The sequence below is a fragment of the Bos indicus genome, chromosome 29 (genome assembly GCF_029378745.1).
Source record: "Bos indicus isolate NIAB-ARS_2022 breed Sahiwal x Tharparkar chromosome 29, NIAB-ARS_B.indTharparkar_mat_pri_1.0, whole genome shotgun sequence".
Lineage (NCBI taxonomy): Eukaryota > Metazoa > Chordata > Mammalia > Artiodactyla > Bovidae > Bos > Bos indicus.
Window position 1 is genome coordinate 51,119,729 of NC_091788.1, and position 22,244 is coordinate 51,141,972.

The following is a 22,244-nucleotide window of genomic DNA, read 5'->3' on the forward strand; positions in this document are numbered from 1 at the left end:
CGCGGGCGGGAAGGCGGCCACAAAGACAGCCTGTCCACAGCACAGAGCCGGCCTTGTTGGTGGGGACATCCGTGGGCAGCACAGCTGGGCGGGCACTGCGCGAGACGGCCCGCTCTGCCTGTGGTCAAACCTCCGCAGCCCCCACCCTCCGCCCCAGGCTGTGCCATCAGACCCCACCTCTCCCCTGCGTGACCAGTGTGGGCTGGGGGCCTCCCAGGCTCTGCCCCTCCATGGGGCTCCTGGCAGGGACCCCGGCCCTTGTGCCTTGTCTGTGCCTGCTTCTGGGGCCGAGATCGCCAGGCCCCAGGGAGGGAAGTGCTCAGTTACCCCCTAACCTGGCAGCCCTGCAGAGTGACGCCCTGGGGTAGGAAGCACAGGGATTCCTCGCAGGGACCTCAATAGCTGAGTGACCTGGGCCCTGCATGTGTCTGTCCTTGGGGGACAGGGAGCCCTGCGACCTGAGCAGACCCCTGAGGCGGGGGCACCTCAGAACCAGCAGCTCCTGGTCAGGAAAGGGGGGGGAAAGTCTGCCCAAGAGGCAGGATGGGCCAGAGGGGGCTGTGGCGGGAGGTGGCCTGTGGGGGGAGGAGGGAGGCTGGGCAAGGAGGCAGGTGTAGGTTTTGGGGCTCCCAAGAGACAAGTGACCCAGCCTAGAGGCAGGGTCCCCGAAGTCCAGACCATCCAGCTGATGACAGCGTCTGGCTGGGTGGGGACAGCGGGTGCGCTGGGGGCTGTCCCTCTGACCTCCAGGTCTAGTGTGGACAGCCCTGGGCCAGCAGAGGCCGCGCCAGGAGCCAGGGGCGGCTAGGGTGCTCAGGCCTGCTCAGGGAGGGTCTCAGCCAAGCAGGGGGGCTGGCAGTCCTGGCCCAGTGGGGGCTGTGCTTTCTGATGGGTGGGTGGATGCCCAGTTCTCCCCTCTTCCTCTTGAGCTTCTTGTCTGTGGAATCCTGCCCAGGCATGGGAGCAAGGACACTCCTCTCAAGGCCTGGAGCCGGAGGGAGCACCTTCCTTTCCCAGAAGAGGGCTCCGTGGTGGTCAAGTCTTGATATTGCCCAGAAGGCACCAGACACCCCCAGCTGCCCTTGACCCGGCCGGGCTGAGCCCGACAGACGTGGCCCAGCATGGCCCGACAGAGCTGTGAGTCATCAGGGCTTCTGAAGCCCAGCCCAGCAGGGGCCAGCCCCCTACTACCACCATCTCCCACCCTGAAAGCCATAACCAGCCTCTGTGTCCAAGCGTCCTGTGGTCGCCCACCAGGCAGAGACCCTGGAATCCCGGGGGGTCCTCCCCGGCTCTAGGGGTGCAGGGGCAGGTAGCAGGTGCACGCCCCCTCCTGGCCTGCCGGTTCGCAATGCGCACAATGGCCAGCAGAGGGCACCACAGGCCGTCGCCGAGGGTGGGCCTGGTGTGGTCTCGCCGCCGGCCAGGCGCCCCTTGCACGCCCCTGACCCCTGCCTTCAGGGCCCCCAGTCCCTGCATCGGCCCCACCCTCGCCGGCTGCCTGCCCCGCCCCGCAGGCCCCACGGCCTCTCTGGGGCCCCTCCCGTGGCTTGGGGCTCACCCTCCGAGTCTAGTTTCTAGTTTCGATCTTGACCCCGTGACTCACGCCCCGTCCCTGTTGGAGGTTTGACAGACCTGCTCCCCCGCTCCCATCCGGCCTTCCGGACCTCGGGGCTGGGAGAGCCACGGCCCTGCAGTGGGCGCACAGCCGCAGCTCTCAGGAGTGTCCTCTGGGCCCTCTCGCCCGGGTGTGGAGGGGTGAGCAGCCTCAAGGGAACGTCCCCAGCCCGGCCTGGCCACTGCCTGCCTCTGCCCAGCAATTCTTCCAAACGTGCAATCCCAGGGGGGCTCCAGAACCCACAGCGACCCCAGCGCATCTCCAAGACACAGACACGGGGCTGCTGGGAGACTGAAGTGGTTTAATGGCGTGGATCCCGAGCCTTGGTCACCTCTCCTCCTCGGGGTGTGACCGCAGAGTCCAGGGCTCTGAGACTCACCTCCCACTGCACAGCAGGCCAGGCGGAGCAGGCCTAAGACCGGGTCAGAGGAAGCTCTGAGCGCCTGAGCTACGCGGAGGGCTGGGGACAGGCGTGGGGGGGGGGGGGGGGCGGCCCGCTGGGGACAGGTGTGGGGCGTTGAGGCGTTCCCAGGGCCAGTCCTCTGGTGAATGGGGTTCAGTCCGTCCTCAATCCTCCAGGCGGTGAAGGAGTGCCCCAGGCACACCCCACTCCTGGGGGGAGCCCCCCAGGCCACCCCAGGAGAGCAGAGCACTGGGTGGGTGCTGAGGCAATCTAGGCCCTCAAGGGGCACCAGCCTGGCCAGCTCAGAGCCAAGGGCAGCGGGGTGGCTGAGGTCTGCTGCCCTCGGCCCGCAGCCGGCCTTTGGGGGGGTGGAGTGCGGGGGCGAGGCCTGAGGAAAGGTCCCTGACAGCTCTGAGGGTTCCTGCGGCCTCGGCCTCGGGAACAGAGGGTACAGGCGGCGCTCCGGGATCAGGGGGCAGGCGGAGGAGGAGCTGGCACCGCCTCGCGGCAAGTTTGGCTGCAGTGAGTGTGGGGGCGGCCCGGGGGGCGTGCGCGGGGGCAGCGCCGAGCCGAGGTCAGGCCCCAGGGGCCCCAGCCAGCGTGACTGTCCATCCGAGTCCTGGGTCCGAAACACGTCCGCGAACAAAAATAACACTCCAGCCGCGGGGCGCGTCCCCAGCCGCAGGCCTAACTGTCCTCCTCTGCGCGCCTCTGGGTCTTGGAATGGAACTTGCTCATGAGCTCCTCCAGCTCCGACCCACCCTGCTGCTTCTGGGGGAGAGGGGACGTCGGTCAGGGTCCCGCCAGCCGCCGTCCCGGCACCGCGGGGCGGACCGGCTCACCTCCAGGAAGGCCTTCTGCACGGTGAGCTGGCTGTACACGCGGGCGCCCTCCTCCCCGCACACCTTCCGCAGCTCGTCCTTGTTGAGAGAGAAGAGCTGTGGGCCGGTCAGGACGCCCAGGTGCTCCACGACCCTGCGGGGCGAGCGCCAGCGTGAGCGCGGCCCCGACCCCGCGCGCCGCGCGCCGCAGGCCTGGGCCTCCCTCCCGGCGCGGACCTCGCCCCACCGCTCACCCCACCCCCGCTCACCGCGCGCTGAAGGCCTTGGCCTCCAGCCAGGCGCGGACCTCGCGGGGCCCGGACGCGTGGGTGAGCGGCGGGGGCGCCGGCTGGCTGCGCTCCGCCCGGAAGGGCCGCGCCGGCTGCGCCCGGATGTTGCTGATCTTCTTCACCAGCTCGTCGTTGACCTCATCCATGTGCTGCATCAGCTCTGCGGGTGTCAGGGGCTCAGACCCGCGCAGCCGGGACGAGGGCTCCCCTCCCCTGCCGCCTCCCGACGGGGTGCGGGCCGCTGGGGTCCAGGGGCCCCATCCCTCACCGTCTTTGTTTCCAGCGAAGCTGGGGGGCAGCTTGTGGGTTGGGCTGGCAGGACCCCAGTATTTCACTCCCTGCAGGGGGAGGGGGGGCAGAGCACGGGGTGGGGACGCCGTTAGGTCAGCTCGGCATCCCTCCCCAGCCCTCTCCCCCCACTCCCCGTTCCTCCCCCCACCCCCAGGACCTGCTCGGAACCCCCACCTTCCCAGCCTTGGCCCAGACCCAGGAGCTTTCATCAGTCCCCGCAGGGAGGGTCCGAGCTGGGTCTTTCGCAACCTCGCCCCGCCCCTGCCCCGCCCCTGCCGACCTGTAGTGGGACGGGGCAGACCTCCCCTCACCTGCTCCTGGGGGACGTCCTCCAGCCGGGTCTCTGCCAGGATGTTGCCCGGCACGTAGCCTGCCTGGCCGCTGCGATTCCGAAGCTTCCACCACTGGTGACCGTCCTCCAGCACCTGCAGCCCCGCATCCCGCCATCGCATCCCGCCATCGCATCCCGCCATCGCCCTGGTCCACAGCTCCCCGCCCCCGCCCAAGCAACGGGGACCAGTGTGGGCTTCGGGGACCACCAGGGGGAGCCCCTCTTTACCAACGGGCCAGAGAGGGTTCTGCAGTCCCCTCTGAGCCAGCCCACGCCCAGTCCCATGATGATGACCACATCCTGGCCCCCGGCCTCCCAGCCTGTTCCCAGTCCCCCTGGGGTGTCCTGAGCCTCTAGCCTGACTGTGGATATAGATCACTCCCGCCCGCGAGCCGCTCCACTTTTTAGTGGGTGGCCTGGATTCAGGACTGGCACGAAATATGGGAAGTGCCTTGAGGGGGCTCCCGGGTAGATGTGAATGACAAGGCTCTGCTGGGTTGGGGGGTTCCTCACCCAGCACAGGGAGAGTCCTCCTTTTTCCTGAGTCCTGCCCAGCTCAGGGGCCCTTGACACCCCTCTGAGATCCCCAAGGGGGATCAGCCAGGCTGTGCTGGGGGTGCCAGGCTGAGGACCCAGAGTGGAGCCCCAGGGCCAGGCAGATGCCTTTTCTGCGACACCCCCCCGTAGCCCCCACTCACCTCCAGGACCTCGTCCCTGAGTACTGACAGCTCGTTGGCGTTGCGGGCCGTGAAGTCATAGAGGACCTTGACGTACTTGGCCATGGCTGGCACAGACTCGTAGCCTCTGTGTGGGACAGGAGGGACTGAGGCCCTGCACTGGGCTGGGGTCTCTCCTCGGCCTGGGGCCGGGCCGGGCACAGCTTCCCAGGTGCGTGGCTGCCTCCTGTCTGCGGCGCAGAGGCTGCGGCTGTCAGCTGGGCTGGAAACTGTGACAGCCCCGTTGCGTCTGGGGCCCCCTGCGTGGGGGGGGGCAGCAGAGGCGGGTGGCACGCGGGGGCCTGTGGGCACAGCAAGGCCCGCCCCAGCCCAGGCCCCCTCAGGAGTCTCCAGGTCCAGCTCCCAGGGGACACAGCGTCAGCTGACCATCGGGGGCCGGGCAGAAGCTTTCAGAGCCACAGCCCCTCTGGCGCTACAGACAGCGCACGGACATGCACCACACGGGGTGTCCCAGCCCCGGGAAGGAGCAGGCCTGCGCCTGTCACCGGTGCTGGGCCATCCCTCCTGGACAGCCTGCTGCTAGGGCACAAGGGCACCGCTCACATGGTGTGGGCTCAGGACCCGGGCACGCGGGGGGTGGGGCTGCGGTGGCTCCTGGGGCCCTGGCTGGGGGTGTGTCAGGATGGGCTCGGGTGGACCAGCCAGAGGCTGGAGATCAAAGGATGAAAATGTTTCTTAAAGGTGACCCTAGGCCAGGGACCAGGGGCATCAGGCTGCTGATGTGGGGTGGAAGGAGGGGCACACTTGTCTAAACATGGATTCCAGCTCCTCCCTTCCTGAAACTGAATCCTGGGGTCTGGGAGGTAAGGTGCTCCCCACACAAGTCCAGACCAGGACTGAGAACAGAGGAGGAGAGGAGGGGAGGAAGGACGGGGACTCCCCGAGGCCCTGGGGCTGGGAGATGTGGTCCATGGAAACGCGTATGGAGTGGGGAGGAAGGCTGTCCCCGTGGGGACCCTAAGCCTCCTCCTGGGGCTCTGAGGCTGGGTCTAAATCAGCCCCGACTGGGTGACTGGGATCGGCGAGACCACTTAAGTCCAGCGGTTTAGTACGCTTCTACAAGTTTCTAAAGCATAAACGTGGAGACACGGGAAAAGGTGACATATCAGGTAGTGGATTTACACGTGCTTTCCACGTTTTCTCAACTGCACACAACAGAGGTGAAAGGAAACGCTGCTCCAGTGCGGAAAAGGCTGGCGGTCGGAACACGCCTCTGGCCGCCATCTGGCGGCAGTGAAGCCACCGCAGTCGTCCAGTCTGTGAACTGCAGCACGCCGGGCTTCCCTGCCCTTCACTATCCCCCAGGCTGCTCAGACTCATGTCCACTGAATCGGTGATGCGGCCCACAGCAGAGCCTCGGTGACTGGAGGGATGAGCGGCGCCCCCCCTCACCCTGAGAGGAGCTTACCTGTGAGTGTGCTGGGAGCTGACCTGGGGGAGGACGTCTCCTGGGGGCGTGGGCTCCGGTACCAGGCCATGCTTCGGGGAGTTTCTAAAGGACGGTCGGCTCACCGGAGCCGGCTGTGGGGAAGGAGGCGCCTAGGTTTGGTGTGCAGCAGGGGCTGAGCCAGGAGGGCGGGCAGTGAGCGGAGGGCGGAGGTGGGGTCGGAAGGGGCTGCAGGAGCTCTGACCTCGTCGCCGGGAGCTGCCAGCCCCTCCACCTCCCAGGGGGCCTCCTGCAGCACGTCCAGGGGTGGCTCCCAGCCACTGTGGAACCTGGGCACGTATGGGGGCGCCTGCGGCTCCCGTGGCCACTCAGAGCTGGGGCGGAAGGGCCTGGGGTGAGCTGCGCCCGCTGACCGAGCCAACCCCGCTCAGGACCCCATCCTGGTGTGCCCCGTGCAGCTGCCCTACCGGGGGCGTGTCCAGGTCTCCCCCAGGGATTCCCACAGTGCCATCTCCTTGGGGACCAGGTGGCCACGCAGGAAGCCCACAGCGTCGCGGGACAGCAGGGGCCTGGACACAGAGCGAGCAATGTTCGGGCCACCGCAAGTGCTGACGATCTGGGGGGCACAGCAGGGGTCAGAGGGGGCTGCTGGTCGATTCCCCCCTCCCCCAACCCCTCCCCCACTCCCCTACCCTCATCTCCCAACCCCTCTATCCCCAGCAGAGCTACAGGCTGGCCCACTGTGTCTGCAGCTCTGAGCGTGGATGCCAGCCCCAGCCAACTGCCCAACGTGGGCACCTGCTTCTCCCAGTCACCAGCAAGCCCCCAGGTCCCCGCTTCCCCCAGCCCCAGGCACCAGGTCCAGAGGTCCGAAGAGGAAGTGCACCAGCTCAGCCGCGCTGGGATTCTCGATGTGCTTCTGCAGCTTGGCCTGGGGGAGGGGAGCGGGCACACGGGTGGGGGAGGGGAGCAGACGCGCGGGTCGGGGGGAGGGGAGCGGACACACGGGTGGGGCGGAGGGGCGCGGGCACACGGGTGGTGAGGGGAGCGGGCACACGGATGTGGGGGGAGGTGGCACCGCGGGCAAGCGGGGCCCCATCCCCCACGTCAGCTCGGCGGGACGGGGCGGTCCTTGCCCTCACCAGCAGGTTGAAGGCCAGTTTAGTCTTCTGGAAACAGTCCACAAACTCAGCCTCCGAGGGGGGCCGCGCCCGTAGCGTGAGGACGCCCTCTGGACGGGGGCCGGACGTTAGCCTGGCTGGCCCGCTGTCGCCGTGCCCGGTGGGTCTGGCCTCAGCCTGAGGCTGCCCGCCAGCTCGGCCGCACCTTCCCCGCTCAGGGGTCACTCTGCCCCCCGCCCCGCCCCCGCGCCCGCCCCGGCCCCGCACCTGCCGGCCCCTTCTTCCCCTTCTTCTTTCCCTTCTTGCGCTGGTTCAGCTGCTTGAAGGCCTCCGCCGCCTTCTGCAGCCGCGCCACGAACCACTCAATGTCGTCCAGGGCGCAGTTGAGGATTTGCTGGGGTCAGATTAGGGCAGGGGTCAACCTCAGGCGGCCCGACCCGCCGCAGACACCCCCACCTGCTGCCTCTTGGCCCCCGGGCCGGGGGAGGGTGTGGTTGGGGGGCTGGTCGAGGGGCCCGGAGTGCCTGGGGCGCCCCGCGCGAGACCCACCGTCTCCTTCTCAATCCTCTGCGCCAGCGCGGCCCGCGGCTCCTCCTCCAGCGACTCGCGGCGGCGGAGGCCTGCAGGGGGCAGAGCTGCGGCTGACCGGCCCGCCGCCCGCCTCTGCTGCCGCCCCCAGCCCCGCCCCGCGGGGCCCACCTAGCTCTCCCAGCGGCGTCAGCAGGCCCACTCGGTTCTTGGTGGAAGGGGAGTCCCCGCCGAAGCGCTGGAAGGGGATGGGGGCCGGGCCCGGGGCCGCGGGCAGGATCGACCGCCGCTGCCGGATCTTCTCCATGTGGCCCCTGAGGCGGACGAGGGGCGGCTCAGCCCGGTGCAGCCCCGCCCAGGCCCGCCGCCCCAGTCCCCCGAGCCCCTACTTGAGGGTCTGCGGCCGCATCTTCTTGCCCAGGCGGCAGTCAGCCAGCGCGCTCTCGATGTCCTCCTGCACGAGCTCCGCCTGCGGGGTGGGGGCGGGGGGCGTCAGGCCGGCTCTGAGGCGGGACGCGGGCCCCCTCCCCGCGAGCCCACGGCCGCCCGCCTACCTCCACCTCGTCGCAGTGGAAGAAGTGGACGTCGGGCTTGCTCTGGTCCGCGTCCTGGCACACGAGCAGCAGCACGGACGGGTAGCGCAGCTGGTTGAGCACCGTCTGGCTGTGCCGCACGCTGGGCAGAGGGAAGTTCTCCAGCTCCTCCTGGGGGACAGGAGGCCGGGACCGGCTCACGGGGGCGGGCCCAGGGAGGGGGCGCCACGGACACGGGCTGACTGGCCAGGCCTGTGGCCTTCACGCCACGGACACGGCCCAGAAGGGACCGGCGCAAAGACGCGGCCGGCACCGGCCAGGTCCACACCGCTCGCCCGCCTCGGTCCAGCCCCGGAGGGCTCTGGCGAGGGGGGCGTGGCCCTGTGGGCGTGGCTCCCCTGACTCCAGCCCGGCCGGGTCCTCCTGCCCTCTGCCCTCCGCCTTCAGGTCCCACAGACAGGCCCAGCGCGCCTGGGTCGCTGCCGCCACCCGCCTGGCAGGACCAGCCCGCGCCCTCCTCCCGCCGAGGTACCTGCGACTCCATATCCAGCAGTCGCAGCGACTGGTCGTTGACCTGCAGCAGCATCTCCTGTGTCCAGATCTTCTCCTTGGAGCTCAGCTGCACCAGCTTCCGGATGGCGTCTTCCACAGACGTGATGGCCTCACTCTTGTCCATGATGAACGTAGCCAGGTGCTGGGCGGGTGGGCAGGGTGTCACCCTGGGTGCAGCCCTCCTGGTGTCAAGGGCCAAGGGGCTGTGCCTTGGGGTCTGAGGGGGCCACGCCAACCCTGGGGGTCTGAGGGGGAACAGCCCTGACCTGGGGGTCTGAAGAGACAAAGCCCCACCTTGGGGCTGTCTGTGGAGGCCACAGACAGGCTCCGGTGAACCCCTTAGCAGCCCTGCATACATCCCCCCCAGCCTCGTCCGCCCGTGGCTCGGGGATGCAGGCCCCCTGGTCCCCTGCAGCCGGGCGGGGCCTCCACCCCTGCTGTCTCTGCCCACCTGGCTGCTCCCAACTCACTCTTCCTTCCAGACGCTCCTGGGGCGCTTTCCTCCTTGACTGCCCAGCCACAGCCTCCCTGTCACCACCTCCCTGACCTGCCCTTTTGTTTATCGTCCTCAGATTTATGTGGGGTACCACGCGCTTCTCTGCCGCCTGCCTGCTGTCTCCCGTGACAAGGCCGGGCCCACGGCAGGCCCCGGGGAGCGTGTAGGGAGGGAGTGAGCAGCCCACAGGGGCCCCCGGCTGGCCAGCCCTGCCCAGCCCCTCCTCTCTCTGGAAGCCTGGCTCAGGTGCCTTGTCCTCCCAGGAGCCCCCGAGTGTCTGTGCCAACCTTTGCTGAATTCAGGAAATGGTGCTGAGACAGCTGGGTGAACACTGACATAAACTCTTAAGCAGGCAAGGCTTAGCCACAGAACTGGATGCGTGAAGGGTGACTTCACATAACCTCAGAAAGGCTTCTCCCCTGGGGGACTTTGCTAAGCCAGGAAGAAAACCCAGATACTCAGAAGATCAGGACTTCCCTGTGGCTAAGGCTGCGCTGCCGCTGCAGGGGCCACAGGTTCGATCCCTGCTTGGGGAGCTAGGATTCCACGTGCCACGCAGCATGGCCACAAGGAAAAAAAAAAAAGGAAATAAAAAGACAAAACCCATAAATTTGACCTAAAAAAACATTCTGCTTGTGAAAAACATACCACATACAAAGTTCTAAAAAAGTGAGAAAACACAAAATAATAGCTATAATAGATTTGATGCAGACTAATTTTTTTAAAATAGAAAAAGATCGATCTGTATTACAATGATAGTTCTTACTTTGTTAAGAGCTCTGTCTTGTTTAATAATTAAGGACACCAACAGTAAATGAATAAATAATGAAAGCATACGTAAATAAGTATAAAAGATTAACGGCCCGATTGAAAAATTGACACAAGGCATGGACAGGGAGTCTACAGGGAAATAGACATGGAGGAACCCTTTGGTTAGAAAATTATATGCCGGGGACCCCCCTGGCAGGCCACTGGTTAGGACTCTGAGCTCTGACTGCCGAGGATCCAGTCCCTGGTCTGGGAACTTAGATCCCACAAGCTACATGGTGCAGCCAAAAAACAAAAGAAGAAAATTTTATGCAGACTCGTTCAATACCAGAATTGCAGATTGAAGCCTCATGAGACTATTCCTTTAAGAATGAGTTTCCCCCATTCGGTTGCTCTTGTGGGCGACGCTGGCCAGTTAAGATGTGGAGAAAGGGGGCCTCGCCTGGCAGCTCCGGGAGGAGTTGGTGACACCGGGCCGGGCCAGGGGCTTCCCTCTCATGTCTCCACCCAGGCAGCCTGCACATGTGCAGCTGCGAGGCCGCTCCCCGCACAACTCAGAGGCTGGGCTACAGGGCCACGGGCAGCTTAGAGAGGGAGCAGAAACACGCAGAGACTGTCAGGCAGCCAGTCTGTCTGCTAAGCATACCAAGCATACCGCCCGTGCGTTCCGATCCCCTGAAGACACAGCCTGTGTCCTCTGACACAGTAGGGTTAAATCAGCAATCAATACCAGACTCACCTGTGAAACCTGCTAACCAGAAATTGAGCAACATCTTTCTAAATTACTCTGGGTCCACATGTGTGGAAACTGAACAACACACTTCCAGACAGCAAGTGAGTGAAAGGGAATCAATCACCAGGAAAATAAAATACCTGGTGACCGAGGAGAACAGACAGGAAATGTACCCAAACTTACGGGATGTAGCAAAGGCAGCGCTAGAGGGAACTCACGCCCATAAATGTTTACATTGTTAAATGCTTAAAAAGAAGAAAAATCTAAACAACCCATGGGCCAAAGAAGTCACAAGGAAAAGTAGAAAATATTCCAAGTTGCATCAAGGTGGACAGGGTTAGAGATTATCACAGTCAGTGACGTAAGGCAGACAACTGTCTTATGATGTCACTCATACAGGACTTCCCTGTAGCTCAAGTGGTAAAGAACCTGCCTGCGAAGGAGACCAGGGTTCAGTCTCTGGGTCGGGAAGATCCTCTGGAGGAGGGAATGGCAACACACTCCAGTGTTCTTGCCTGGAGAATTCCATGGACTGAGGGACCTGGTGGGTACAGTTCGTGGGGCCTCGAAGAGTCGGACACGACTGAGTGACTAACACACATCACTCATATGTGGAATCTAATTTTAAAATACGATACAAATGAGCTTACTCACAAAACAGAAACAGACCCACAGATTTCAGAAACAAGCTACGGTTACCAAAGGCAATAGTAATGGTCTGAGCATTCTTCTTAAGAAACTAGAAAATGACAACCAAATGAAACCCTGTGGGACTTCCCTGGTGGCCCAGTGGCTAAGACTCTGCAGGGGCGGGTGTTCAATCCCTGGTCAGGGAACCAGATTCAGTGAAGACGGAAGACCCCACATGCTGTCGCTAAGGCCTCTCACAGCCGCGAAAATAAAAAAAGGAAACCAGAGCAAGTGGGAAAAAGGGAATCACAGCCGCAGAAATAAATGTTAAAAAAGGAGACCAGAGCAAGTGGGAAGAAGGAAATTAAGAGCAGAAATCAACAAACTAGTAAAACAAACAGAAAAATCAACAAAGCCCAAGGCTGGTTCTGAAAGGATTGATGTAATTGATAAACACTTAGCAAGACTGATCAAGACAAAAATAGAGAAAACACAAATGATCAATAACCAGAAGGAAGGAGGGGACATAACTAGAGATCGTACAGGCACAAAAGTGAATTCATAATAAAAGAAACCTTGCCAGAAAGAAAACTGTATATTCAGGGCCTCACAGGTGAATCCTAACAAATACTTAAAGGAAGAAGTCACAACCTTCCATTAACTGTTTCTGAGGACGAGAGGAGCAGCAACATCGCTCCACTCATCTTATAAGGCCAACATAATTCTGATACCAAAACCTACTAAGGGCTTTGCAGGAAGAGAAAACTATAGACCAATGTTCTAATAAAAGTGCAAAAAATCCTTAACAAAATATTAGCAAATTAGTCTTGCCAACACATAAAAAAGATAATAAACCATTAATAAATGAAATGTATCCTAGAAATGCAAGGCTGGTTCAACATTTTAAAAAAACAGAGTGATTCAAGACTTCCTAGTGGTCTGGTAACCAGTTAAGAGCCTGCTTGCCAAAGCAGGGGACACAGGTTGCATCCCTGTTCCAGGAAGATCCCACATACCAAGGGGCAGCTAAGCCCATGTGCCCCCACTACTGAACCCGAGTGCCTCAGCCCGTGCTCTGCAACGAGAGAAGGCATTACAATGAGAGGAAGCCCATGTGCAGCACAGCAGACCCAACGCAGCCAAAAAACCCAAAAACCCAGCACGATTCATACATTAACAGGATGGCAAGGACATCTCAATTGAGGAAGCACTTGATAAAATTTGACAACTTTCATGATAAAAACTCTCAGCAAACAAAACAATGGAAAGGAACTTTCCCATTCTCGTAAAGGCTGTCCACAGAAACAGGCAGCTTATAAAACAGGGAATTCTGAGTATTTTCTTCTAGACTGGACACAGGCAAGGATGCCCAGTATCGTTATTGTGGAGCACTATCCTGAGGGTTCTAGCAAGAGCAATAAAGTAAGAAAGACGAAATGGTTAAAATTAAGAACTTAAGTACTGTATTTTCAGACAAAACGACTCATAAAAAATCCAATGAATCTACGAGCAGTTCCTGAAACAAATAGATGAGTTCAGCGAACTCTTAGGATACTCAATCACTTTACAAAATTCAATTGTACAAGACAAAGGCTACAAGACAACTGGAAAATTAAATTAAAAAATGATATAATTTATAACAGTATATAAAAATCAAACACCTAAGGAGTGTTTTAACAAAGAGCTGTGAGACCTCTGTAGTAAAAAATCACAAAAAAGGCCTGAGAGAAATTAGAGAAGACCTTTAAGTGAAGAGGCGCCATGTTTATGGGTGGGAAAGACACAATGTTAAGTCTCCCTAAACTGATCCTTGGACTTGACTCAGTGCAAATCAAAATTCTAGCAGGCTTCTGCGGGGAGGGGTGAAAATGGACAGTTTGATTCTAAAATGTAAATGCAAGCCCAAAGAACTTAGAATAGTGAAGAAAACCTTAAAGAAAAAGAACAAAATTGCCTGGTTTCAAGATGGTTAATAAGCTAGGAAGAGGTAAAATTGTATGAAGCACAGAGAATCCAGGAACAGACCCATCCAGACCCAAATAGTCGATCTTTGACAAAGGCGCCAAAGTGATTATGAGGGAGAAAAAATAGCTTCCTTGTAACTGCACTTCCCTACAGGGAATGTTAGCCTTGAGTCTCAAACCAAAAAATGAATTTAAAATGGATTATAGCTCTAAAAGGTGGAAGTGGTGACAGAATCCCTCTTCATGGGCTCTAAAATCACTGCAGATGGTGACTGCAGTCATGAAACTAGAAGATGATTACTCCTTGGCAAGAAAGCTATGACAAACCTAGGCAGTGTGTTAAAAAGCAAAGACATCATTTTGCCGATGTCTGTATGGTCAAGGCTGTGGTCTTTCTAGTAGTCATGTACAGATGTGAGAGCAGGACCATAAAGAAGGCTGAGCACCTAAGAATTGATGCTTTCAAACTGTGGTGTTGGAGAAGACTCTTGAGAGTCCCTTGGACAGCACGGAGATCAAACCAGTCAATCTTAAAGGAAATCAACCCTGAATACTCATTGGAAGGACTGACACAGAAGCTGAAGCTCCAATACTCTGGCCACCTGATGTGAAGAACTGACTCCATGGAAAAGACCCTGCTGCTGGGAAGGACTGTGGGCAGGAGGAGAAGGGGACAGCAGAGGATGAGATGGTTGGATGGCATCACCAATGCAATGGATATGAACTTGGGTAAACTCCAGGAGATGGAGAGGGACAGGGAAGCCTGACGTGCTGTGGTCCCTGGGTCTCGAAGAGTCAGACGGGACTTGGAGACTGAGCAACAGCAACACAGACCTAAATGTAACAGCCTCGACTACAAAGTGGGGCTTTCCACGTGGGGCTAGTGGGAGAGTCTGCCTGCCAGTGCAGGAGACGCAAGAGGCCTGGGTTGGATCCCTGAATCGGGAAGATCTCAGCCCGTGGGGTCACAAAGAGTTGGACATAACTGAAGCGACTTTAGCACACACACACACTACAAAGTATCTAGAAGAAAATGCAAGACGTTTTCAGAGCCTTGGGTCAAGCAATGACCGAAGCAAGTAAGACTTCTCAAGCTCCCCAAAGCAACCCGACCATGAAAGAAAAAAATGGATGTGACTGGAAGTCATCAAAATTAAACATTTCTACCCGCTTCAACACAGTTAATGCATGTGCATTGACAAGCCAGACTGGGAGGAGGTATTTCTTATCCATACACCTTTAGCTGAATGCGAAGGACCCCCCACTGTTCAATAAGGAGCCCATACATCTGACGTGGACACAGGCAGCTCCCCACGAAGGTCCAGGGGCCAGGCGGGGCTTTGGACCTGGAGAACTCTTCCGTACACACAGCATCTTTGAAATAAGTTTACCAAGCAGAAGAGCAAAGATGCTCGTAAACTCTAACGAATTCAGTTTTAGACGATTCTCAAAAACGCGGAACTGCAGGAATGGAGGGTGGGGGCGGCTGCAGCCACAAAGGACAGAGCTGTCCAGTGTCCTGGGCACGCTGGTGCAGAACCTCACGCTCCAACCCCCGAGGCCAGCTTCACAGGCTGCTGCTGCTGCTAAGTCACTTCAATCGTGTCCGACTCTACGCAACCCAACAGATGGCAGCCCACCAACTCCCCCCATCCCTGGGATTCTCCAGGCAAGAACACTGGAGTGGGTTGCCATTGCCTTCTCCACACAGTGTGTTAGTGTGGAATAAAGAAACAAATCCACAAGCCTTGGGCGCCCCCTCCCATTGCCAGGGTCGGTCTGATCGTGTCACCACCTCTCTCAGCTTCAGTTTCCTCATCTGGGTGGTGGTTTAGTCACTAAGTCGTGTCCGACTCTTTGCAACCCCATGGACTATAGCCCACTAGGCTCCTCTGTCCGTGGGATTTTCCAGGCAAGAATACTGGAGCGGGTTGACATTTCCTTCTCTAGGGAATCTTCCTGACCCAGGGATGGAACCCATAGACCCGCATCTCCTACAGGCAGATTCTTTCACTTCTGAACCACCAGGGAATGCAGGCGGGGCCACAAATCACCCACTTCCTCAGCCCTGCTGGCTGCCGAGTGGGCAGAAGAGGTGTCCTGAGCTGGGGTCCTTCACAGGCTGCTGCTGCTGCTGCTAAGTGTCCGACTCTGTGCGACCCCATAGACAGCAGCCCACCAGGCTCCCCTGTCGCTGGGATTCTCCAGGCAAGAACACTGGAGTGGGCTGCCATTTCCTTCTCCAATGCATAAAAATAAAAAGTGAAAGTGAAGTTGTTCAGTCGTGTCCGACCCTCAGCGACCCCATGGACTGCAGCCTACCAGGCTCCTCCGTCCATGGGATTTTCCAGGCAAGAGTACTGGAGTGGGGTTCCATTGCCTTCTCCGCCTTCACAGGCTAGTTTGGACTAAAATCTAGGAGAAGGGCTGGGAGGCCCCAGTGACCAGGTGGCTCCTCACCAGGAGGGCAAAGTCCCTCTGCGGAGGGCTGCCTTGGGTGCTGAGCCAGCAGCAGGCAGGAGCTGGCTGAACAGAGGCCTCCTGGGCAGGCTGGCACAAGGGGCTGATCACAGCACAGCCCCGGGCAAGAGCCCCAGGACCCCCTTGGCTCAGTGGACCCGCTCTCTAGACAAGAAGGCTGAGGCTCAGAAAGCAGTGACTCCCATGGCTTCTGGGGCATGGAGGGTTCTCTGGGGAGGAAAGTATTTACCTTCCTGCTCCAGGGTCTCCCCCACCTTCCTGTTCCAGGTCCCCCCACCTTCCTGTTCCAGGTCCCCCCACCTTCCTGCTCCAGGACCCCCCACCTTCCTGCTCCAGGACCCCCCTACCTTCCTGCTCCAGGGTCCCCCCACCTTCCTGCTCTGGGGTTCCCCCACCTTCCTCCTCCAGGACCCCCCACCTTTCTGCTCCAGGATCTCCCACCTTCCTGCTCCAGGATCCCACCCTCACCTTCCTGCTCCAGGGTCCCCCACTTTCCTGCTCCAGGACCCCACCCTCACCTTCCTGCTTCAGGATCCCCCACCTTCCTGCTCTAGGACCCCACCCTCACCTTCCTGCTCCAGGACCCCCACACCTTCCTGCTCCAGGACTCCCCCACCTTCCTGCTCCAAGGTCCCCCCACCTTCCTGCTCTGGGGTTCCCCCACCTTCCTGCTCCAGGACCCCCCACCTTCCTGCTCCAGGACCCCCCACCTTCCTGCTCCAGGATCTCCCACCTTCCTGCTCCAGGACCCCACCCTCACGTTCCTGCTCCAGGACCCCCCACCTTCCTGCTCCAGGATCTCCCACCTTCCTGCTCCAGGACCCCACCCTCACGTTCCTGCTCCAGGACTCCCCCACCTTTCTGCTCCAGGACCCCACTCTCACCTTCCTGCTCCAGGGTCCCCCCACCTTCCTGCTCCGGGTCCCCCCCACCTTCCTGCTATGGGGTCCCCCACCTTCCTGCTCCAGGTACCCCCCTTCCTCCCTCCTCATCCTTTCCCAGCCCTCTTGTCCTACAGGTTTGGACAGTGACCAGGAACCAGGAACTTGCCAGCTGCCAGGAACAGGAAGGTCATTTAAAAAACATGTTTCCTGGGTTCTAAGTGTGAATTAAAACTGACCCGGGAGCAAAGGCCTCCTGAGCTGTCAGCTGGTCTAGAGCTGTCAGATGGTGTGGTCGCCCATCTTTCCCAGCTCCATGGGAGTGGCTGTCAAGGCCCCCAGGAGGAGCTCAGAAGCGAGTCTGACGGCTCCACCCTCCCGCTCCAGCCTCCGCTGTGGGGCCAGGAGAACAGTTTCCTCCCGACTGGGCCCTCCGTCTGAGGGCTGCAGGGGCACCCAGAGCCCATCCTCTCCCTGACGCAGCCCCAGGGCTCCTGCACCTCTCACACTGGGAGCTCCCCGGACGGGAAGGGGGCTCCCCACTTGCTGGGAGCTCAGAATGTGGCCTGCTGCCGGACCACGCCTCCCGGGGCCTCCGTTTCCCTACTGGCATGGGGACTCGGGCGTACAGAGCAGAGGAGCGCCCTGTGGGGTGGGGGGCTCACCTGGACGTGGTACTGGGAGGTCTCGTGCATGATGACGTTGGAGTTGGAGTACTTCTTTCTCTGCTCTGTACAGGAGACACTGTCATTCGGCCCAACAGGCAGGACCCGGGCAGGGCCGAGGGGAGGCCAGAGCGCAGGCTGCCTGTGGGCCCCTCATGACCACCAGGACGGACGTGGGCACACAGAATAGGGGGTGGCCTCTCCTGGCAGAACCTGGGGCTCCCTCTGTCCACAGGAGGGATCCCCAGCTCAGCGAGGTGAAGGCACGGCTGTGCCCAGGTCTGCCCTGGAGCGGGTGTAGGAGGCTCAGCCTCTCCCCGAGGAGGCCCCAGGCCCACCTGCCTGGGGAGGGGTCTCGTCCAGGCCTTGCCCTGATTCCAAGAGCTTCCAGAGACCATCTCCCTGCCCTTCCCAGGGCTCCTTGCTTCCCAGGGCCTGCATGACTGGGGGAAGGTCAGAGCTGGGGAGGGGGCTGGCCAGGCCCCGCCCTCCGGGAGCAGACACCTGGCACTCAGCCCAGCAGGAGCCCCAGCACCCCCCCTCCGGAGGATCGGGTGGCAGAGAGGAGCGCAGAGAATCAATATTGATGCTCCCTGAATTATTCCTAAGGCCTCTCCCCTTACCGGCCCACTGCGGGAGGGCTGTTCCGTGGCCAGAGTTTGGGGGCGGGGCCTGAGCACCTGTTGGTTGGTTTGGGCCCAGGGGCCTCCTCTGGGGGCCCAGGCTGATCTGCCTTCCCCGGTGGGGGCCTGGCACAGCCCTGGGGGGGGCCGTAGGGGAGACCCTCCCCGCCCTGCCGAGCTGTCCCCAGCCTCCTGTTCTTACACCTCACTCACCAAACAGGTCCTTCGCACTCATCTTGGGCACACCGTCAGGCCGGCCCAGGCTGCCACTGCAGGGGAGGGGTTGGTGAGGGTGGGGCCATGCCACACCCTCCCTTGGGATGGCTAGGCGGGTGGAGGTGTTGAGGGGTGGGCGGGTGGGGCGGGGGCTCACTTGGCGGCACCCGGGCAACAGCTCACGGACCCTGATTGGCTCATGGTGTCCTCGACGGTGGCTGGCGGGAAGAGGGCAGACCTCAGTGTGGCCGGAGTCCAGGGCTTGGTGCCCGGCCCACACCTGAGTGGACAGGGGAATCAAGCGACCCCTCGGCCGGACCTGGCCGGGGCCCTGCCGCTCCCATGCGGGGCCTGGGTCTCCTCCTCCCCACTCCCCAGGCCAGGGCCTGGCCAGATTCCGCAGGGTGCCTGGGCAGGTGGTCCTCAGGGAGCAGAGCCCAGCCTTCTGGACACAGCAGGCCCAGTCCTGCTCCACGTCCCGGCTGGTGCTCAGGGGCCCCCAGGGCGTGCCAGCAGGGGAGCCCCAGCCCCAGAGGCTGTCTGGGGTAGAGTTTTGAGGAAGATGTCCCAGGGCTCTGCAGGGGCCTCAGGGGAAGCAGGCACCTTCCAAGCAGAGGGAATAGCAAGTTTAAAGGTCCTGAGGCAGGTCAGAGCCTGGCAAGGCAGCAGAGCTGAGGCGAGAGCCTGGCGAAGCAGGCAGGGGCCTAGGGGCACAGAGCCACCCCTGGGTGCCAAGCACAGCCTGGCATCCCTGGGCCAGAATGACATGCCCTGTGGGATTGTGTGCTCCGTGGGGACACCGGGCCCACACTTGCACCCAGCAGGTGTCACCGGTGACACCATCCATCTGTGGCTTTAGTGTTAGGGGCCTGCAGGGTCGGGTCACAAGCCAGGGGTGCTGGCATCCAGGGCAGGGACTGCCTAAGACTTTCTGGCTTGACCAGGTTCTACCTACAGAGAAGCTCCCAAGAGGGTTGAGGGACTGGGGGCTTCAGGTCACCCCCCCGCCCCACATCCCCAGGGTCTGGACTTGGCAAGATTCCTCTGCCCATCTGTCTGTGGAGAATGTTCGGAATGCTTCTGACCTCAGTAGGTGAACCGGAGTGTTTGCTTAGTGGGACTCCTGGCGGGCTGAGCTGAGGGTGCTGGGCACGTGTCTCCAATACACACACACACACACCCCTGGGTGAAACCCAGGCCTGTGGGCGGACACCTGGGTTGTTCTCTGACTCCCTGGGGTGGGGTGGGGGGCTCAGGGCTGGCCAGGAAGGTGATTCTAGGCGCTGGCATCTGGGCTGGGGAGCAGCTGGGGGAGGGGCTGCCTACAGGGCGGGAGTGGGGAGCACGGGCTTCGGCCGGCTGGGGTGGGGCCGGCACTGGCCCTGAGGGCCGCAGGCTGCACTTCGGTTGCACTGTGGCCATTTTCCGGGTGCACAGGGATGACCGCATATTGTGCCGGTCAGGCCTGGAGGGGAGGAGGCCCCAGCAGGGCAGGGAGGGCGGAGGGACCAGCTCCAAGTTCAAATTCCAGCTCCCAGAAGAGTGACCTTGGGGAGGAGTCAGCTTGAGGCCAGGGAGCCAGGTGGGGCCCTGGGACGGGGGAGCCCCTCCGGCTGGGCTGTGCCCAGGTCTGGACGCTGCGGGTACTGCTGGGCGGGGCAGGAGCCACTGCTGCCATGGGCAAGGCTGGAGCAGAGTAGGGGTCCCGGGGTCAGCTGCCCTAGCGGAGGCCAGGGCGGAGGAGTCGCCCGCCAGGCCCTGCCTCCCAGCAGAGCTGGGGCTGACTATGTGGGGGCAGGGACACAGGTGGTCAGTGGGCACTTCAGAAGCCCGGGAGCCCTGTCCGCGGACCTCCCCTGCCATGGCAGACACCTGAGACACAGGGGCTGCCCAGGCCAGGCCAGCACAACCCAGACTGGAGGCACATGGGCCGCACCGCGGGGCCCCTAGCTCCCCCTGCCCTCCACCTCCCACACCCCAGACTTGACCGAGTGCCTGACCCTGGACTGGGGCTCACTCCCCGGCTCCCACACCCAGGAAGCCAGCCCCAAAGGAGCCCCCAGCCTGCCCGGCATCGGGTCGGGGGGCGGGGTCCGAGGCCTTTGAGGGGCAGGAGAACCCCCTCAACACCTTCTTCACTGGAGGAGGGGCTTCCTCCTACTGAGCCCAAGGTTGGGAGGGGCTGTCTGACTCAGAAGCCACTGGCTTACAAACATCCCCAGCTCACGGCGCCGCCCCAGAACCAGACGGGGCAGGCCAGGCCGCAGGCCCCGCTCCTGGCCGCCAGCCCAGGGAAAGCCCGCGGACCCCGCGCGGCCCAGCCCGGCCTGTAGACCCAGGCGGAGCCCCGCGTCGTGCCGCCACCTGGGGAAACCGAGGCCCGGGGACCCGCCGTCCGTCGCTCCAGCGCCGAGCCGGTGAGGGCTCCGAGCGGGGTCGGGGCGCTCACCTGCTCTTCTCGCAGCCCCGCTCCTGGCCGTCCGTCCGCTGGTCCCTTCGTCCGCGCGTCCGCCTGCCCGTCTGTCGGTGCCTGGCTCGGAAGGAGGGAGGGGCGCGCGGAGGGGCCGGGGCGGGGCGCGGGGAGGAACCTGAGCGGCAGGTTAGTCACCTCGAGCGGGCTGGCCCTAGGCAGGGGCGGGGGCACGCGAATGCCCCGCCCCACGAGCCCCCGGGACAGTGCCCCCACCACACACGCCCTACCTGCGCAAACCCCGCCCGGAGAGCGGGGCCGCCGGTGGGCGCGCGGGCGGGGCCGCGAGCCCGTCCCTCGCAGAGGGGTGCGCAGGAGGGCGTACCTTGACGTTTCGACGTCCTGCCGGCAGGCCGAGCTGCCTGCGGATCCCCGGGGAGGGCAGACGTGCCCCTGCTAGGTGCCCCCAGCCTCAGGGCCCCAGGACTCGGGACCGAGGCCCATTCTCTTCGCGGGGTGCCCCTCTGGTCTGGAGGGGGCGCCAGTCTCCAAGATAGGGCCATTGGCCAGAGACCCTGCAGTCCTGTGCCCTGAGCCGGTCAGGTGGGGGGTGGAGAGGCGTCCTCCTAAAGTCTTTCTGCACGCTGCCCAGCCCAGGTGGGCACTCCGTGAGGGGTGGGGTTGTTCCTTGGCGGGGGTTGGGATGCCTATGGCCCAGGCTGTCCTTGAGTGGCCGGGCAGTCGGCGTGAAGGCGCTACAGGCAGCGACCCCCGGCCTCAGGCCAGGCCGCGACCCCCGGCCTCAGGCCAGGCCGCAAGCTCTGCCGGTAGTTGTCTTTCCTCCTCCTGAGCTGACCCCCCCAGGATGCTGCTGCCCACCAAGCTGGGTGAAGAGGAAGTGAAGAGGAGGGCAGGCGCCCCCAGGGCTCTCCTACTGTTCCTGGGTGGGGGAAGCAGGAAAGCGTGTGTGGGGCGCCCGAGTCCCAGGGTCGAGGAGAGCCGGGCAGCTTGCCAGGAAGCCCCGGGGGAGGAGGCACCTGTCCTGGAATGTTGGTGGCACTGCCCCTTCCCACACTGTGGGGACCTCCCTGCCCACGGCCTGGGGTTCCAGGCTAGCTTGCACAGGGGTGCAGGGAGTGGCTTCGTCCTCCGGCCCAGCCCTGCCCCTGAGCCCTGGCGAGCCCTGGCTTCCTGATTCTCCCCATCTGCTGACAACCCCAAGGGGAAGGCAAGCCTGCCCTCGCCCGCTCTTCCTGGAGGCTGAGCCTGAACAGGCAAAACGGGAGAAGGGAGCTGCCGAGGTGGGCACCCTCTGCTCTTCAGAGCAGAACTGACCCCCTCAAGGATGCTGCTGGGAGCCTGGAGTCCCAGACTGCCTGTGGCTACCTCCAACATGGAGTGACCTGTGGCCAAACTGATGGGGGTGTCTAGGGCCTGGCCCAGATCCTCAGGAGGGTCGCAAACCCGGAAGGCATCAGGCATCTTGCCACAGGGAGTGGCTGTGGCATCCTCAGAGGCTTCCGGAGCCTACGCGGGGTGCAGGGGGTGGGACTCCACAGGAGGGCGCCTCGCATGCCCTCGGGTTACAGGTGCTCACGGGTGCTGAGCCCAAGGAGTCAGGGGGCAGAGAGGCGCTCCCGTGCCCACTCGGCCCTGAGGACAAGACCAGTGGGGTGATAATTCGGCCCCCCTCTCTGAGGCCAGCCCCGAGGAGGCCCAGGCCGGCGGAGTGCTGCTCCAGAGCTGCTGGGCCTGGGCCCTGATG

At 62.1% G+C, this 22,244-nt stretch overlaps 1 protein-coding gene across 3 annotated transcripts; it reads right to left on the reverse strand.

Moving 5' to 3' along the window:
- Window positions 1-1,899: 1,899 nt before the first annotated feature.
- Window positions 1,900-22,090, reverse strand: EPS8L2 (EPS8 signaling adaptor L2). Of its 3 annotated transcripts, none has more exons than XM_070783320.1 (22): window positions 20,770-22,090; window positions 20,519-20,657; window positions 18,257-18,287; window positions 18,067-18,122; window positions 17,231-17,295; window positions 8,593-8,754; window positions 8,082-8,231; window positions 7,917-7,996; window positions 7,699-7,841; window positions 7,549-7,619; window positions 7,267-7,393; window positions 7,021-7,109; window positions 6,735-6,809; window positions 6,346-6,494; window positions 6,123-6,252; window positions 5,900-6,012; window positions 4,453-4,558; window positions 3,735-3,848; window positions 3,401-3,470; window positions 3,112-3,292; window positions 2,864-2,996; window positions 1,900-2,792 (listed from the first exon to the last, which is right to left on the reverse strand). In XM_070783320.1, exons 1-22 carry the CDS (start codon window positions 21,040-21,042, stop codon window positions 2,709-2,711), a joined length of 2,541 nt encoding a protein of 846 aa, XP_070639421.1. In that variant the 5' UTR covers window positions 21,043-22,090; the 3' UTR covers window positions 1,900-2,708. The 3 variants fall into 3 exon arrangements, with proteins under 3 accessions (XP_070639421.1, XP_070639420.1, XP_070639422.1); XM_070783319.1 differs by having other exon boundaries at window positions 18,227-18,287; XM_070783321.1 differs by lacking the exons at window positions 18,067-18,122; window positions 18,257-18,287; window positions 20,519-20,657; window positions 20,770-22,090 and having other exon boundaries at window positions 8,593-8,794; window positions 17,231-17,290.
- Between the last annotated feature and the right edge of the window lie 154 nt (window positions 22,091-22,244).